We start from the raw sequence: 17,547 nt of genomic DNA, 5'->3' as shown, positions 1-17,547 counted from the left end.
GAATCTCATAGAAACCTATAAAATTCTAACAGGACTTGACAGGGTAGATGTAGGAAGGATGTTCCCGATGGTGGGGGAGTGCAGAACCAGGGGTCACAGTCTAAGGATACGGGGTAAACCTTTCAGGAGTGAGATGAGGAGAAATTTCTTCACCCAGAGAGTGGTGAGCCTGTGGAATTCGCTACCATAGAAAGCAGTTGAGGCCAAAACATTGAATGTTTTCAAAAGGGAGTTAGATATAGCTCTTGGGTCTAAAGGGATCAAAGGGTATGGGGCGAAAGCCGGAACAGGCTACTGAGTTGGATGATCAGCCATGATCATAATGAATGGTGGAGCAGGCTCGAAGGGCCAAATGGCCTACTCCTGCTCCTATTAAAAAAAAAGCAAAGGAATTTCATAAATAAAAACAGAAAGTGCTGGAAATACTCGGCAGGTCTGGCAGCATCACTTCCTATTTCAGACTTCCAGCATCTGCAGGATTTGCTTTCATTAAAGGAATTTCATATGAGGCCTTTGGTACCTTGTTGGTACACTAACATCTACACATCCTAATACAAAGGCCTTCATTTTCCTATCAAACCAAGAAAGAACTGTTCATTGAAAATAAACATTAATAGGTTCAGTCAGAGCCATCAACTGAGGGATATATATGATTAAGTAGACTAGTTTCTGGAATAAGCCTTTAAGCCAATTAAAACAGTTATCAATGTTTGATTCATCCACCTCTCCAACCTCTGCTCTTGGACAAAACTTCTCATTCATATACAACAGACTCATCATTATACTACTAAATACAACTGAATGTCATATTCCATTCCACTCCCCCCCCCCCCCACCCCACCACCCTGAAACATTACAGACATCTGTGTTGTGAAAAGCAGAAAAAAAAGAGAATTATTTTTTCATTTGTGGGATGTGGGTGTCGCTGGCTAGGACAGCATTTATTCCCCATCCCTAACGTAATTGACAACTGAGTGGCTTGCTGGGCCATTTCAGAGGGCAGTTAAGAGTCAACCACATTTCTGTGGTTCTGGAGTCACATGTAGGCCAGACCAGGTAAGGACAGCTGATTTCCTTCCCTCAGGACATTAGCGAACCAGATGGATTTTTACAACAATCGACAATGGCTTCATGGTCACCATTAGGCTAGCTTTTAATTCCAGATTTATTAATTGAATTCGAATTTCATCTTCCGTGGTGGGATTCAAACCCATGTCCCCATAGCCTGGGCTCCAGATTACTAGTCCAGTGACATCACCACTATGCCACAGCTTCCCCTAAATATCATACCATGCTACTTTTTTCTATCCTGGATTCAGAAATTCACATGCAGCAGCTATCTGCAAAGTTCCCACACTATAAAGCAATTTAACTGCTTGACTTCAGGCACAGTTTATTTATGGCAATTGCATTTTGTTGCCTTTAAGGTGCAGCTTAACCATGGCTCCATTTTAGCAACACAATATATTCCAACAAGCTTCGATAAAACTGTTAGAAACAGCAACAGGTACCATTCCAATTAATCATCTTGCTTGTTTTGTTTAATTACTTGCAAAGTCTCTTTTAGATAAAGCTTCTTTTATATCAAAGAACAATTTAAGAAATGAATACTTCACATGACCCTGGTGTGAGGTTTACTGGAGGATCATAGACCTGGGGGAAAATTGGCATTTTATTTAATGACTTAAAATTATGAAATAAGGAGTAAAAATTAAAATTATGCAGAACATTTCCATCCGAAGGTGATCATTCTAAAATAAATATAAATTATTCAAGAATATAAATAGGTTCAAGTGACAATCCAATACATTTCTGCGAGAAGTGTTAAAGAATATGCTAAAAATGGTAGGTAGGCTTATGAACAGGAAGGATGGGATTATTGAACATAATGGCCTTTTTATTGTTCCGAAAATGTTTCTGTTCTAACTCAACTGGTTGGCAGCAAATATAGCATTTTCGTTTCACTGAGTTGGAGCTGAAAACATGAAAAAACATGATTTTCCCCAGTTCTATTTCTTTGTGAATCGTAGCCTTGAATTTATGCTTTAACATATTATCCCAAAACTATAGATGCAACAACTCCTATGAAAGGTGACAACTGCTAACATCCTCAGAAATCAGAATAGAATAACATGTTAATTTTGTGGTTTATAATTTTGGATGCTAAAATAATTATGTACAACATGCTGGTAAGAAATACATAACTTCAATTCACTTTTGCCGACTCAACTACCATCAGTCTAGGAACACTAAACTTCATAAACAACAGACTCCCAGAATACAAACTGCAAGACCAAAATAAAAGGCCCTCAAATGCACAATGCTGCGCTTACTGCTTGATGTATGAAGAGTCACAGTCAACAAATGACTGCATTTTAAGTTAGTAGTTCTGTAAATAATGACATAGAAAATCACATTTTCCAGCTAAATATCAATACGTTAAAATCTAAACACCAAATAGTTAAAATCTCTTGGTCAATAAAATGCAGCCCGAGACGTTAAATATTCTTTCATCAGCTCTTTTGCAGTTAGTCAGAAATTTATTTTTAACAAAAAAAAGTGGAAAACCAACTCGAGCAAATGTTCAGCCTGCCACAATATTCATTTCAACTAGCCTGTCCGACATTTTCTGTTTTGATTTCAGATTTCCAGCAGCCATTTTTATTCCATATCGAATGCAAAACAAACAAATAAGGACGGAAATCACTTCCAATTACAATACACAGGAATATCTAGTGAGCAACAATTGCTGAATTTTCTGTGTGTCTGGGCGTCATTATTTGGCTGACTTTAGATGCTATGTATACTAGAAAAATGAACATTTTCAAACTGAAGCATGATGTTTGCCACAACACAAAAATGAGAAATATTGAAGTCAGATGGGGGTGGCATGTCTGCAAAATGCATCAAACAAATCATTTTGCAATTTCTTAAAGAAACCTGGTACTCCCCAGTAAATATCATGATCAGTTTGAACTGGCATGTATATATGCTTACAATTGACATTTATGTACAACTGTAAAACACTGAGAATTTTCAATTTTATAAAGAAATTAATGATACACATGTGCCAGCCTATTGTGGATTTCATAGTCTGATAAATTTCAAAAATGTTTTTGAAATACCACTAACTACATGAAATGTTAATTAGAAGAGTTAACTAAAGAGTGTCCTAAAAGGTTAGTTTAATTGTTACTAATAAGGAATCAACTGCTTCAGTATAGTTTGCAGAGCACTGTAACATCAATACAGCAGCACTATGGAGCAATAGGCCTTTTTTTTTTATTCTTGTGATGTGAGTCACACTCGCAAGGAAACATTCATTTCCAATCCCTAGTTGCCCTGAGGACATCAACAGTCAACTATGTAGTGCAGGATTGGAGTCACCTGTAGGCTAACTGGGTTGAGGTACATATTCCTATCCCTGAAGGACATTAATCAACCAGTTGGGTTCTTACAAACATCTGCTGCTTTATGGTCAGATTTATTGAACTCAATTTCACAATCCACTGCAGGATTTGAACTCTCAGCTACTGGGTTGCTAGTCTAGTACTATACCCATGACACTACACAACCCTATGGAGCTTTAATTCCCTCAGTTCAATGAGTTTTTGATCTCAGTTGTACTGCTGTGAGGAAATACCAAGCTATATTTCCTACTAAAGAAAGAGGAAACAAACTAAGTTACTCTTGTACACCTCCCTAGCAGCCAGAGCTGTAGAGACAAAGGAAGTGGTCATCTACCCAGCCTTGTGTCAGAAATGTGCGACAGGAAAGAAAGAAGTGGATGGGGGCAAAGAAGAGATAAACAGGAAGCAACACTGTTTCAGCACAGAGAAAGGTTTAACTTTAATAACAAATAAATTCTTTTAGAGTGAGGGTCTTTAATGGCCTGAATATTTTTCTGATGTTCTGAGGCAAATGCAAAGGCTAGTCAACTTATATATTTGAAAAATCCTATAAAATATTTATTCACAATAATTTAAATTATCCAAATATGACATTCACACTGAGCTCTACAATGTTCAGCTTCCATGAGAACACCTATCAAGTTTTAAATTATTTAACTACTGAAGAAAGTACTAACAGAAATCTTTTGCAATCAAACTACCACCAATGAATACACTGGGAAACAGAATCAAATCAACTGAAATGGTCACTACAATCACAGCTACTTCTGCAGTACCTGTGCCACAACACTCTTAGCTTGTAAGTGCAGCAAATTAGTATTACAATTGTGCTAATGTAGTCTAACTTTTTCCCCAGATTTTTTTCCATTTAGCTCCATGGTAGAGACAGTAAACTTGCTTCTCCATTATTCAGTTAGAAATATTTTAATTATCACCTCAGATGGTTCAGCTGAGACCAAAAAAAGTGCAATGTTCAATTTCTAATCAATGCTATGTTACCTGATCTCAGCCAAAGCAGCAATTGGGCAACTACAATTAGTCTCAGCACTCCATGGCTGACAGCAGAAATCATTCAATGATCTCTGTGCAGTTGGCCATCAAATGGTCCTTTGCTGGAAAGTGCAATTGTGAACATTTGAGTGAAGACAGGACCAAGCTTAGCAGTTTTTCCCTGCACAGTGTAATATTCCAGAAACATACACACATGATGAATGGCTCCTATGGTGAGATACCAAAGAGCATCCATCACATATAAACCCATACTCTAACTTGACTCAACACCAATTAAAAAGGAGAGAAAATTGAAGGTTTTGTTTCAATATAATTTTACATGTCATATGTATCTTGCATTAATCACTCTGAATTAACACACAACTTTAACTTTATGGCAAACTATATGGAATGCTACAGATCTGATAAGTTATGTGCCATAGTGGTCTGTGTTGAACCAGCAGATTGGGCAGCTAGGTGGCAGATGTGGTTCAAAGTAGAAAATTGTGAAGTAATATATTTTGGAAGTTGTAATATGAAAAGGAAATACATCTTAAATGTTAAGATTTTAAATGGAACAGCAGGTCACCATGTTCTTGGTTGCAGATAACAGGTAATTTAAAGTGGAAAGAGAAGTAAATAAGGCCACTAAAAAAGCCAGGTTTTGTGCCTGGAGGCATGAAGCACCAAAAAACAAGGAAGGAATGTTAAGTTTGCACAAGATGTCAATTCAGCTGCAGTTGCAGTATTTTGTTCATTTTTGGTCATCGCATTGTAGAAGAAATATACAAGTAATAGAAAAGTTGTAGCGCACATTCACTAGAAGGTTACTGGCAATGAGGGGTTACAGGTATGAAGAGAATTAGGATTTTTCACGAAAGTCCAGTAGATTAAAACGTAACAGGATATTATCTTCAAGATTAAGAAAGGTTGTGATAGTGATAGTTTCCATTGGTTAGCAAAACTAAAATGAAAGGGCAAAAATTAAAAATAAATGATTAAAAAGGTTTGAAAAATTTCTTCAGAGAATAGTCTGTCACAAACCTTTGCTGAAAGAGTTCATCAATTCTTTTAAAGAGGAATTAAATAAATATTAGAGAATATTAAAATATAAGGGCAGTGAGCAGGAGAATAGATTAAACTAATTGGTTCATGTGGAAAAAATAAAGGCATGCATAAAAGAACAGATAGAAATACAGTGCCTAAAGTAAATTCTTCATGCTTTAGCAGTGCAGTTGATAAAAAACAAGTTATCTATAAAATAATGAACCCACAAACTGGATTAAGCAAGCATTCTGATTGAATCTGCGAAATAAATGCTAGAAATAATTGCACTGTCTGATGTGGCACAAGAATTTTTCCACTACGTGTATGCATTTAAGATGGTAAATATTTTGTAATTCAAACTGCTGTCATCAGACTTCCTCTTAAGAGATTCCTAAAGCACTGATGGTACACAACAGCAACAATTTGAATTTATATCCATCTTTAATGGAGTAAAATGTCCGAAGAATCTAGATATGTTTGACTTTGAATACCTAATTTACTTGGGCACAGGGCGATTTTATACAGACAATTCTTCAAACAATAATGGGGAATGTCCAAAGAGGAGTTCCCACATGATACTTTGGTGAAATGTTTAAATGGCTGCACTGGTGGCAGAAACCTGGCAGGTTACTAGTTTGTCTTTTTGGCTCAAGCCAGTGCAAAGAATGGGAAGGCCAAGAAAGATGCAAAACAGGGAGGTAAAATGAACACGTAAAATATGTAAAAATATAAAACCAGTGGTACTGACAGTAGCCAAGGAAATATGCAAAAGCATTTAATCTGTAGAGAAAAAATTAAATACATTATAGATCAACTGGGTTTATTACTATCACTGATTTGAAAGTCTAGTGCACAGACATGTACATCACAGCTTCCTTACAACTAATTTAAAACTTCAAAGCACCCAACAAATCCTACGATAAATAAAACTGCCACAAGCAATACATTTCTGATTATTTAATTGCTGCCAATGTTACAATGTGTCTCATTATAGGTAATGCAATATTAATAAAATGTAATAAAATTCAAACATTAATTGTGCATGCATGTGCGTTGTTTTCTCGGAAGAGGTAATACTCATCAACCTTCCATTCTTTCTCATTTATCACAGAATCATTTGAACTTGTACAATACATTATGTTTTCAATGCAACAAAGTACTTGACACTCAACACTCAAGTCACCCACCACAGAGGTAGTCTGAAAAGGTCACAGAATGAGTGAAAAATTTAGCTGTGGAATACAAGAAAACAACTTCTGTTTCTAAGAGATACTTTATATGATGAGAAACAAAATAACACAAGATCTTTCAAGGTTTTTGTTTTATTTCTCAAACGCAGGCTTTAAAATAGTCTGCATTCAACAGATTTCTACTTGTATTGAAAATCTTATCAAGAATATAAAATAACATTTTGTTGTGGTAACCATCATGAAGGTAAATTCTAAACTGAATTAAATTCACAAAATCTAAATTCTGCAGCACCTTTCAAAAACGATCAGTCTGACCAATACAAAAGCAAATGTGTACAAGTGTTTAGTCACTGTAAAAATTTACATTACAGAATGGCTTCCCTAAACTAAGTGATAAACTTGATTATTGGAGGAAGTGCAGTTATTAGTATATTTCAGTATAATACAAAGGATATTAAATATTGTCTCGTCTCAGCCCTGGTGGTATCAAATTACAAACTGTCACAATTTATAGCGTATGTGTGCCTACAAATCACTTCCTTGCGTTACCTTTGTATTGCTCCAACAGTCTCCCATTGTTACATCGACCATTGCCACAGTCAGGGATGCTTGACAAAAATCTTCATCCTATTACTTCAAATCAGGAACACCCTAAATGAGACAGGAAGCCATCTGCTTCACAAGTATACCTGCAACTATGCAACTATCTCTATATCATGACATAAACCCAGTGGCATGATTCTACCTCTCTTTGTGGCCAATTGGTGTAAAAGCTGCAGCAGCATGTGCCTGACCACATCCTGTAATGAGCAAGCTTCAAGCATGTTTCAAACCACCCAGCTCAAAAAGCAGTTGCTAAGCTATACTGTCTGAAGCAATTACCATTTAAAACCAAAGTGCAGCTCAAAATCATAATTACCTAGGCTTCTTCCTATCTTAGATCGGGCTATTTTTTAAAACAGTTACAAACTGCAACTTCAAACTATAAAGTGAGCAGAGAGGAAAAAAAGGGACTAGACATTTTTATAGAGCAAGCTATAGGAGTAGGAAAGGGGAAAATACTGATGGTGTGAATCTTTCTACAATTCAGTTGATAATAGACATCCCCTACTAAAACAATCCAACCATTACAACATTTGACAAACATATTAATTATGCTAAGAATCAAATGTCTTAAAATATGAAAATATGAAAATTAGATTGACTAGGCAGTAGGAGTTATTACAATTCAAAAGCAGTAGTAAAATCTTAAGAAAATCTGTGGGGAGAGATGAGTATAATTAGGCTGAGAGCCAGCACGTTAACAGGAAACTGGCAGGATTGTGTGCAATGCTAGTTTTTACATGCTGCCTGATTTTACTCTCCAGAGAGAAAAAAGGGAAAGAAGGGCGAGAGAGACAGACAGAAAGAGAGACAGAGGGAGACGAACACACACACACAGGGTTGGATTTAGTGGGTCCTGATAGCGAATCTGGAAGTGGGCATCGTCCCCGCTTGTCATGTGTGCAGCTGGCCCACCACTGGGGGGTGGTATTCGAGACACTAAATATGACGTCAGATGACTCCAGAGCAGGCGCTGACACCATATTTAAAGGCTTGTCAGCCCTACATTCGGTCCTGCCTGGTTTAAAAGAGTGCCTCCTGTGTGCCCTCGACTGCCCCAGGACCTCTTCTGCTGCCTCAGCTGCCCGAGGACCCCTTCTGTTGCCTGATCGGCAAGGTGCTGAACGTAAGCCTGCAGCGACTATGGCGGAAAAAAGACACCGGGTGGCCCCACAGTTTAACAATGCCTCCCTGGAGATTTTCCTCCAGGCAACAAGGGAAAGGCAGGAGGTCGGCTTCCCCAGCGATGGCAAAAGGTCCTCCCGCCTGACCAAGCAAGCCAGGATGGAGATTGCAGAGGGGTCAGCAGCCTTGGGGTCACCGCACCCGAACATGGGTGCAGTGCCACAAGAGGGTCAACAACCTCCTTCATTCTGCCAAGGTGATTGCTCCACACCTCTCTCCTTTTTAGGGTTTGCATGTGGCTATGCAGGAGGAAGTGGGACATGGGGGGTGGGGGAGGGGGCATCACAAAGGTGCTGGCAAAGGGGGTTAGGTATCGCAGCCACAGGCCACCCTCTTTCACATCTCACCCCCATTAAGGGGAGGAGGTGATGTACTGGTAATGTCACTAGACTAGTAATCCAGAGGCCCAGGCTAATGCACTGGGGACATGGGTTCGAATCCCACTACGGTAGATGCTGGAATTTGAATTCAATTAATAAATCTGGAATTAAAAGCTAGTCTACGAATGGCGACCATTGTGGATTGTTGTAAAAACCCATCTGGTTCATTAATGTCCTTTAGGGAGGAAATCTGTTGTCCTTACATGGTCTGGCCTACACGTGACACCAGACCCACAGCAATGTGGTTGACTCTTAACTGCCCTCTGAAGTGGCCCAGCAAGCCACTCTGTCGTATCAAACCACTACAAAGTCTAAGACCACCCAGCATCGACCTAGGCATTGGAAATGACAATGGAAAACCCAGACCTGTTGACCCTGCAAAGTCCTCCTTACTAACATCTGGGAGAACTGCCCCACAGACTAGTCAAGCAACAGCCTGATATAGCCATACTCACGGAATCATACTTTACAAACAATGTCTCAGACACCACCATCACCATCCCTGGGTATATCCTGTCCCACTGGCAGGACAGATCCAGAGGTGGTGGCACAGTGGTATATAGTGTGGAGAGAGTTGCCCTGGGAGTCCTCAACATTGACTCGGACACCATGATGTCTCATGGCATCAAGTCAAACATGGGCAAGGAAACTTCCTGCTGATTACCACCTACCACCACCACCACCCCCCCCCCCACCCTCACCACCCCACACCCCCTCGGTTGATGAATCAGTGCTTCTCCATGTTAAACACCAATTGGAAGAAGCGCTGAGGGCAGCAAGGGCACAGAAGGTTCTCTGGGTGGGGGTCTTCAATGTTCATCACCAAGAGTGGCCTGGAGCAAGAGTGGCTCAGTAGCACCACTACTGACTGAGCTGGCCAATCCTAAAGGACATAAAATAAAAGAAAAATACTGCAGATGCTGGAAATCTGAAATACAAACAAATAATGCTGAAAATGCTCAGCAGGTCTGGCAGCGTCTGTGGAGAGAGAAGCAGAGATAACGTTTCAGGTAAGTGACCTTTCATCTGAGGATCATCAAGCAGCACCTGCTCAGAATAACCTGTGCACTGATGCTCAGTTTGGGTTCCGCCAGGGCCACTCTGCTCCTGACCTCATTACAGCCTTGGTTCAAATATGAACAAAAGAACTGAACTCCAGAGGTGAGGTGAGAGTGACATCAAGGGCAAGTTACATTCACACCACACAAGTGTCTGACAATGACCATCTCCAACAGGAGAGAATCTAACCATCTCCCCTTGACGTTCAATGGCATTACCATTGCTGAATCCCCCAGTATCAACATCCTGGGGAGTTACCATTCACCAGAAACTTAACTGGACCAGCCACATAAATACTGTGGCTACAAGAGCAGGTCAGAGGCTAGGAATTCCGCGGCAAGTAACTCACCTCCTGTCTCCCCAATGCCTGTCTAACATCTACAAGGCACAAGTCAGGAGTGTGATGGAATACTCTCCTCTAGGCTGGATGGATGCAGCTCAAACAACACTCAAAAAGCTCGATACCATCCAGGACAAAGCTTGACTGGCACCCCATCGACCACCTTCAATACTCACTCCCTTCACCACCGACGTACAGTGGCAGCAGTGTGTACCATCTACAAGGTGCACTGCAGTAACTCACCAAGGTTCCTTCAACAGCACATTCCAAACCCGTGACCTCTACCACCTAGAAGGACAAGGGCAGCAGATGCACGGGGACACCACCATCTGCAAGTTCCCCATCCAAGCCACACACCAGCCTGATTTGGAACTATATCGCCGTTCCTTCACTGTCACTGGGTCAAAATCCTGGAACTCCCTTCCTAACAGCACAGTTGGTGTACCTACACCCCAAGGACTGCAGCAGTTCAAGAAGGCAGCTCACCACCACCTTCTAAAGGGCAATTAGAGATGGACAATAAATGCTGTCCTAGCCAGCAATGCCCACATCCCATGAATGAATTCAAAAAAATTAACTCCCCTGTGAGCTGATGGGAGTATGAGCTTTATAGGGTACCCCACAAACCCAGGGTACGTGGGGCTGCCACTAGCAGAACTGTCATGTTGATCTCTCTGCAAAGTATGACTATCTCCCACTTTCCAATTGCAGGAAAAGAGGGCCGATAAGAGCAAGGAGACTTTGCAGACTGGCAGAGGCATCCCAGGCAATGGGCCTCTCTCCATAGCTGAGGAGGCGGCACTTGAACTAGTGGGGATCCTGGGCGGCCACTCAGTAGTGGATGGTGAGTCTAGAATCTCCATGCAAGAGAGTGAGGATTGTTTTCCATGGACATACAGTTGATTTCTGGAGACTCATATCATGCGTGGTTGGCATGACGAGATCTGCACATCTTAATCCACATGTTTGTGTTCTTTCATGCAGTTCCGCATCTGCAGGAGACTCTAGTCGAAGGGTGATCTAATACCAACTCTGAGGAGGATCAGGAGTCAGAAGATGCACCATCACCTGACTCTTCCACCAGCGCAGATACCTTCACCCTGGTGGGTTTCCTTGGCTGTCAAATCAGGGTCATGAGCCGGTGAGAGCATTGCACATGTGCCTGAGCAGCGAGCTAAGGCTGAGACAGCTGAGGCCTCTGACAGTTGGAAGACTGTGGCTGGCCAGGCCCATGCTGAGCCCCAGGCCCATGACGAGCCTCTGGTGTCGATAGCACAGGGCATGCTGGATTGCAAAGAGGGGTAAGACAATATCTGACAGGGATTCCAGAGGCAATGCGCAGCCATGAGCGGACAATGGAGGAGTCCATCCATGCCATGAGTGCTGCAATGTTTCAGGCATGTAAGTGCATGGCTTCCTCCATCGAGAGGCTGGCAACCTTCCTGGAGAGCCAGATGCCACAAATGCATGTAAACCTGCACACCATCACCTTGGCCAGGCCTTGGCAAGACAAGAGAAGGACAAGGCCCCTGGAGTCTTCTCCACCTCCTCATCCTTTTCTGGTCAGCAAGGAGGTTCGTGAGTCTTGAAAGGGGGGAGGAGAGGCTGACCTCCACATCTGGGGGCTGCCTTCAGGGTGCTCTGAGTGTGGACAGTGGCTCTTCAGCCCCTCCACTAGTGTGAGTCTAGCTCCAGTAGTCACGATGCCTGAGAAGATTCCAGCACCTGTGCAGGAAACCCTCAGGTGGCCGTAGCCCTCCAGGCCGCAGGCAGCCAGAGAACGGCCTCCATAGTCATCCCAGACCAAGTGGCAACATGATCAGCAGCCTGCCTCCAGCCCAGCTGCTAGCGCAGGGGTTATGCCTTATAGAAGCACTTGTAAATGTATAAAGAAAACAACCTAGAGACACTTATGGGTTTCATGGATATTTGAAATTTGACATTTGTTTCCTCTTACAAAATTCTTTTGATTTTGAAATTAACTTTTATTGTGGAAAATGATTATTCTATCATACCTTAACTGACTGGCATCCACTAAGAAGGATGAAATGTAGGCACACTGCTGATTGGATTAACGTCTCCCACGGGCCATAGCGCATGGTTCAGCTGGGCACTAGGCACGGAAGACAAGTAAAAAGGAGGTGACAGACTGCATGCATTGAGGTGAGTCTTTATTGATTTTACTCTGAGAGGCCATCATAGTGGCTGGCAGCAGGTAAGTATGAGACTGTCTGTTGCCTCTTGGTCAAAGTGCCTGGACGCCAGTGCAAGGGGTTCAACATCCAGCTGCTGCTCATCATCCTCGTCCACATCCTTCTCATTGGTGGAGGAGTGATGTTAAGTCATGTCCTCATCACACAGGGCCTCCTCCCTCTGCAGTGCTAGATTGTGCAGAGCATAGCAGACCACCACAATATGAACGACCCTCACAGGGGCATACTGCAGGACTCCACTGGATCAAACCAGGCACCGGAATCTCATCTTCAGCAGCCCAATGACCTGCTCAATGGTCGCTTGGGTAGAGCCGTGGCAAGTGTTGTGCCTCTCTTCTGCTGCAGTCCGACGGTTCCTCACAGATGCGAGTTGCCATGCCTTCAATGAGTAGCCCTTGTCCCCGAGAATTCATCCCTGAAGGTGAGCGGGGGGACCTGAAGAGCTGCAGCATCTGGGGCCATCTAAGTATGTGGGCAGTGTGGCTGCTTCCAGGGAAGCAGGCACACACCTTCATAAAGCACTTTCAGTGGTTGCAGACCAATCGAACGTCGATGGAATGAAAGCCCTTCCTGTTGAAGGCGGTTGGCTGGTCTGTTGGACTGCACATATGTGGCCATCAAGGTTCCATCACATCTTGTACCTGGGGGAATACATACATACATATGAACGTATGAATTAGGAGCAGGAGTAGGCCACTCGGCCTTTCGAGCCTGCTCCGCCATTCAATAAGCTCATGACTGAACTGCAATCTTGCAACGGCCCCGAATCCGACTGCCCTCTCAACGTGACTGTCAGGGTCAGTCTGGTAGTGCACATAGTCACTAGTCCCCTAGGACAGAGCATTGCTCACCTCCTTGATGCAGCAGTGGCTGCTGCCTGGGAGATGCTACACATGTCCCCAGTGGATCATTGGATGACACAAAAGTTAAGTGCCACAGTGATTTTCAAGGCAACAGGCATTGAGTGACCACCAAATCCCATAGGTCACAACTCATCCCACAGCATAGTGCCTAAGTTGATGATGGCCTGCCTGGAGAGCTGCACTCTTTGCTGACAATGTCGCTCGGACATTTGGAGGTAGCTGACTCGAGTCCAGTACACTCTCTGACGTGGCTGGCTCCTGTTGCTCTCGTCGTGGAGCTTCAAGGCCTGCATCCTGACTCTCCCTCTGTCGGAGGTGCTGCATCATGCCACAGATATCCAAAAAGACGGGGTGATCAATAGGCCTCCACAGCACTGTCCTTGCAGATCCTTGGCAGCTTTCCCTCTGCTACCTCTCCCAGCAGACTGGCTAATGGCCCTCATCGCCCACCCTTGCTAATAACCTACCCTCTCACCCAGCAGTATGGGCACCCGACTCTCTAACCCAACAGTATGGCCACCCGAAAATCAAAGTCAAGCCCCCCACTCCACCCCCCGCAACTCGCAGACCACCAGACACCCAGCACCCCTTCGCAGACCACCTGAGATCCTGCTCAGTCGGTACTGCCACCCAAGACCCAGCACACCCATGCAAAGCACAAAGCACTGCAGTCTGACAATGTCCTCTGCTACCTGCACCCCCTCCCTCCCTTCTCCTTTGCAGTGCTGGTCATGGTTGCCTACCTGTCACAGCACTGAGGTCTCGCCTCAGTGTCACCCGCTTTCGATGGTCGGGCTTCTGAATGCATGTGAGGGCCACCTGTTGTCCACTTTATTCCAAGCCACCCCAATTAAATCGCTTTCAATTACATGCAAATGGATTAAAAATAACTGTTCTGCAATTTAAAACTACACTCCCGGCACGTCTGGACGGCAACACCTCCTTGGCGCTTTCCCACTACTGACTAAATCTGGAACGGACGTCACGACATCGGTTTTCCAGTTGCAGGCATCAGACACTATTCTCCGGCAACCCCCTTCTCCCCCATGCCTCCGTTCCCACTCCAAACGGCCTCGCCAAAATCAGCCCATAGTGTGCACAAACACGAACAAGCCAAAGAGCATACAATATGGCCACTACCACAAGATCTAAATACAGAAACCGATGTTTAGGAGTGCAAATTGCACTGTTCAAATCATGGTTTTTTAGAGTTATGCTTGAAGAGAACTAGAAAAATTCTAGATAAAACAAATTAGTTATAACCAAAACAACTAGCAGGAAATATAATCTCAACAATTCTGAAGGACTGAATTATGTGCTTTATGTAGAAAGAACTAGAGAGATTTATCTCTCATTTGTACTTCCTTCTGTCTCATTATAAACATTAATGCTAAATCTCTTAAGCAGATTATTTTCAGAGCAGTAAATGCCACAAAATTAATGTCTAATTTTGGTGGTTGAAATCATCTGAAGAAACAAAACATGAATAGTAGCAGCATGCAGCAAAGAAACCTTATAGATGAAAAAACTGCAGCACTGATAAACCAGCAATCCGAAAGCAGCCTCTAATATTTATTACTCATACAGTTACAAAACTTTATGGCTCAATTTTCCAGATGTTAATCATCCATCATAAACATTTATAATGGCCTTTTTTTTTTAATAAACTAGCAGCCATAAAAATATGAAAAAGGGACATTTTTATGCCAGTGTCACAATATAAAACATTAAAATGAAGGAATCATATTTATTGCTGTGAATTGTTGACTGTAGTGACTTGAGAAATATAACATCTCTCAAGAGACAACCTATTGGAAGCTTGAAATCTAACCTTAGAACTTCAAGGGATTCGATCAGTAGCCAAATTTATTTGTACTAAACCTGTAAATGACATTATTTCAACACTTAAGTTATGTCTATTTTTCTGCCATTTTCAGCAAAGTGTGCTGAAAATGGCATTGATAAATAATGACTGTAAAACATTTTAAGACAATTTCAAAATATCTCAAAACTATCCCCAGACTGGGACAGTGCAAACACAATTTTTGTGGCATGTTAATAATACCAACTTGTCAGGTTTATTAAGTATATTAACAGCAGATTTGCTAAGAGACAGTTAATAAAAAAATCACTTGCTTAAAATTAACTTTTTTTGCAACACCATATAAAAAAAATCGATCTTGTAAGTTGCTATTTAGGCTTTTTTCCTCCAGTCATGCCCATATTTTACTACTTTATTAATATATGGACTTTTCTCTAATAAACAGACCTGTGTCAATGCTGGAAAAAGGTTCCTTTTTGACGTATTACATTTGTTCTTTCTGCTTTACATCACATCACAACATCCCTTCTCAAATTTGCTTGGAACTATTTGAAAAAACGTGTGCGCGCAATTACAATCACAGCAACATTCCTTTGAATAGGTCACTCAGTGGGAATTTTGGAAATAAACACTGCTCTGTGACCTTATAGTTTCAGTCCATTTAAAATAGCTGAAATTTACAAGTTAATGCCAAATAAGCCAAAGCCGCATTGGAGGTGTTCACATGGGCTCCAAAGGTTTTTTTGGCCAGTACTTAATGGGTTCCTCAGTGAAGCAAGAAATTATTCAGAAGTCAGTGTCCCAAAGTGATACACATTACCTGCACACTATTTAAAATACAAGGTGTTTAAACTGACTATTATAGAATCAAACAGCACAGGAGGCCGCCATCTGGCACACAGTGCCTGTGCTGGCTCTCTGTAAGAGCTACCAATTATTCCTAATCCCCTTCTCTTTCACCACAGCCCTATATATATCTAATCCTCTTTTGAAAGTTACTATCAAATCTGTTTGCACCACTCTTTCAGGCAATACATTCCAGATCATCATAACTTGCCAAGTTAAAAAGAAATTCTCATCTCCCTTCTGATTCTGCTGCAATTATAATGGTAACACATCACAGTGTATTGCTCTCGTCTCCATACCCCCAATCCCCTCCACAAACACTGTGGGGTATATTTGCACAAATTCTTGAAGGTGGCAAGGCAGGCTGTGAAAGTGGTTAATAAAGCATACAGAATCCTAGGCTTTATAATGCTTTATAAATAGGGACATAGGGTACAAAAAGCAAAGAGGTTATGATAAACTTGTAAAAAAACACTGGTTCGGCCTCAACTGGAGTATTGTGTCCAGTTCTGGACATCACACTTTAGGAAGCATGTGAAGGCATTAGACAAGGTGCAGGAAAGATTCATGAGAATGGTTCCAGGGGTGAGGAACTTGAGTTATATTGCTGAAAACAGAGACATTTTGTTGAAGTTTTTCATCTTGCACTCATCAGGACAATCCACAAGAATACCAATGTAAGGGAAGCAACAAATTTATACTGCATGAGAAGAGAGTGCTGATTGATTGACAAATGGACTCTGATTGGTAGAGTGTTGCCATAAAGAATGCACCAGTTTATGGTGACTGACAATTAACTGCCAAGCTTTGTTTGAAATTTAAACGAGGCAGCTTGACTCTGATTGGTTCGTTCCTCAGGGCGATGCTTTGACCAATGAATGGCTGTCACTTATTTTGTTTAGCTGAAACAGACGTAATGTGTGTACATGTTCTTTTGGTCTGCAAAGAACAGGGCCCTGTGTATTAATATATGTAGCTTCCAGTACGTGAGCCTAACTGACAATCTTAAATTTGTTGTCAGTGTAATTCTTAGCACACTGCGGATTATTTAGCAAATGTTGTCCAATTGCGGAATCACATCTAATGTTAGACACTGTGTTTTGAGTTTTGCAAGCATGGGTTGGTTAGGTACGGTCTGTACCTTGCCCATTGTGAACAGCGGAAGCGACATCTTGTTTGATACGATCCGCCAGTCTTTGGGATATACGGCCTAGATACCTAGCATCACACTGGCTTCGAAATTCATATATCACATTACTCATTTGTGAGATAGGCAGAACATCTTTTTGGCTGACGGTAGCACCCTGGTTAGTGGCGAACACGACACATGTTGCTACTGCACAGTAGCAGCGTGAAACAGCTAGTTTCACCTATTGCTCAAATCTTTGGGATACATTACCCTTCCAGGGTAATCAGAGGTAGACTGGGCACTTTTCAGGGCCGAAAATGAGACGGCCTTAGGCTCGTTCATAAGTTTGCGCGACATACGAGAAATGATCTGATCAGTGTAGCCACTGTCACACAGGATGCCTTGGATACACCCTATTTCAGCATCCAGCTTGCATGGTGAGCAAATGGCTCGGGCCCCATGAGGTTGCC

General features: G+C 42.1%; 1 protein-coding gene across 8 annotated transcripts in view; it reads right to left on the bottom strand.

The window, feature by feature from the left end:
* fnbp1b (formin binding protein 1b) overlaps positions 1-17,547 on the bottom strand; it is a 308,796-nt gene that overhangs the window by 205,394 nt on the left and 85,855 nt on the right. Inside the window, exon 1 of one of the 8 annotated variants that reach the window (XM_068012285.1) lies at positions 7,187-7,335. The exons of the other annotated variants lie outside the window; for them this stretch is intronic. Within the exon in view, the coding sequence (XP_067868386.1) occupies positions 7,187-7,228 (42 nt within the window). The 5' untranslated portion in view covers positions 7,229-7,335. Of the gene's footprint in view, positions 1-7,186; positions 7,336-17,547 lie in introns of those variants that run through there. 8 annotated transcript variants of the gene reach the window in all.

This window comes from Heterodontus francisci, chromosome 32 (assembly GCF_036365525.1).
Source record: "Heterodontus francisci isolate sHetFra1 chromosome 32, sHetFra1.hap1, whole genome shotgun sequence".
NCBI lineage: Eukaryota > Metazoa > Chordata > Chondrichthyes > Heterodontiformes > Heterodontidae > Heterodontus > Heterodontus francisci.
This window is presented reverse-complemented; position numbering and strand designations above follow the sequence as displayed.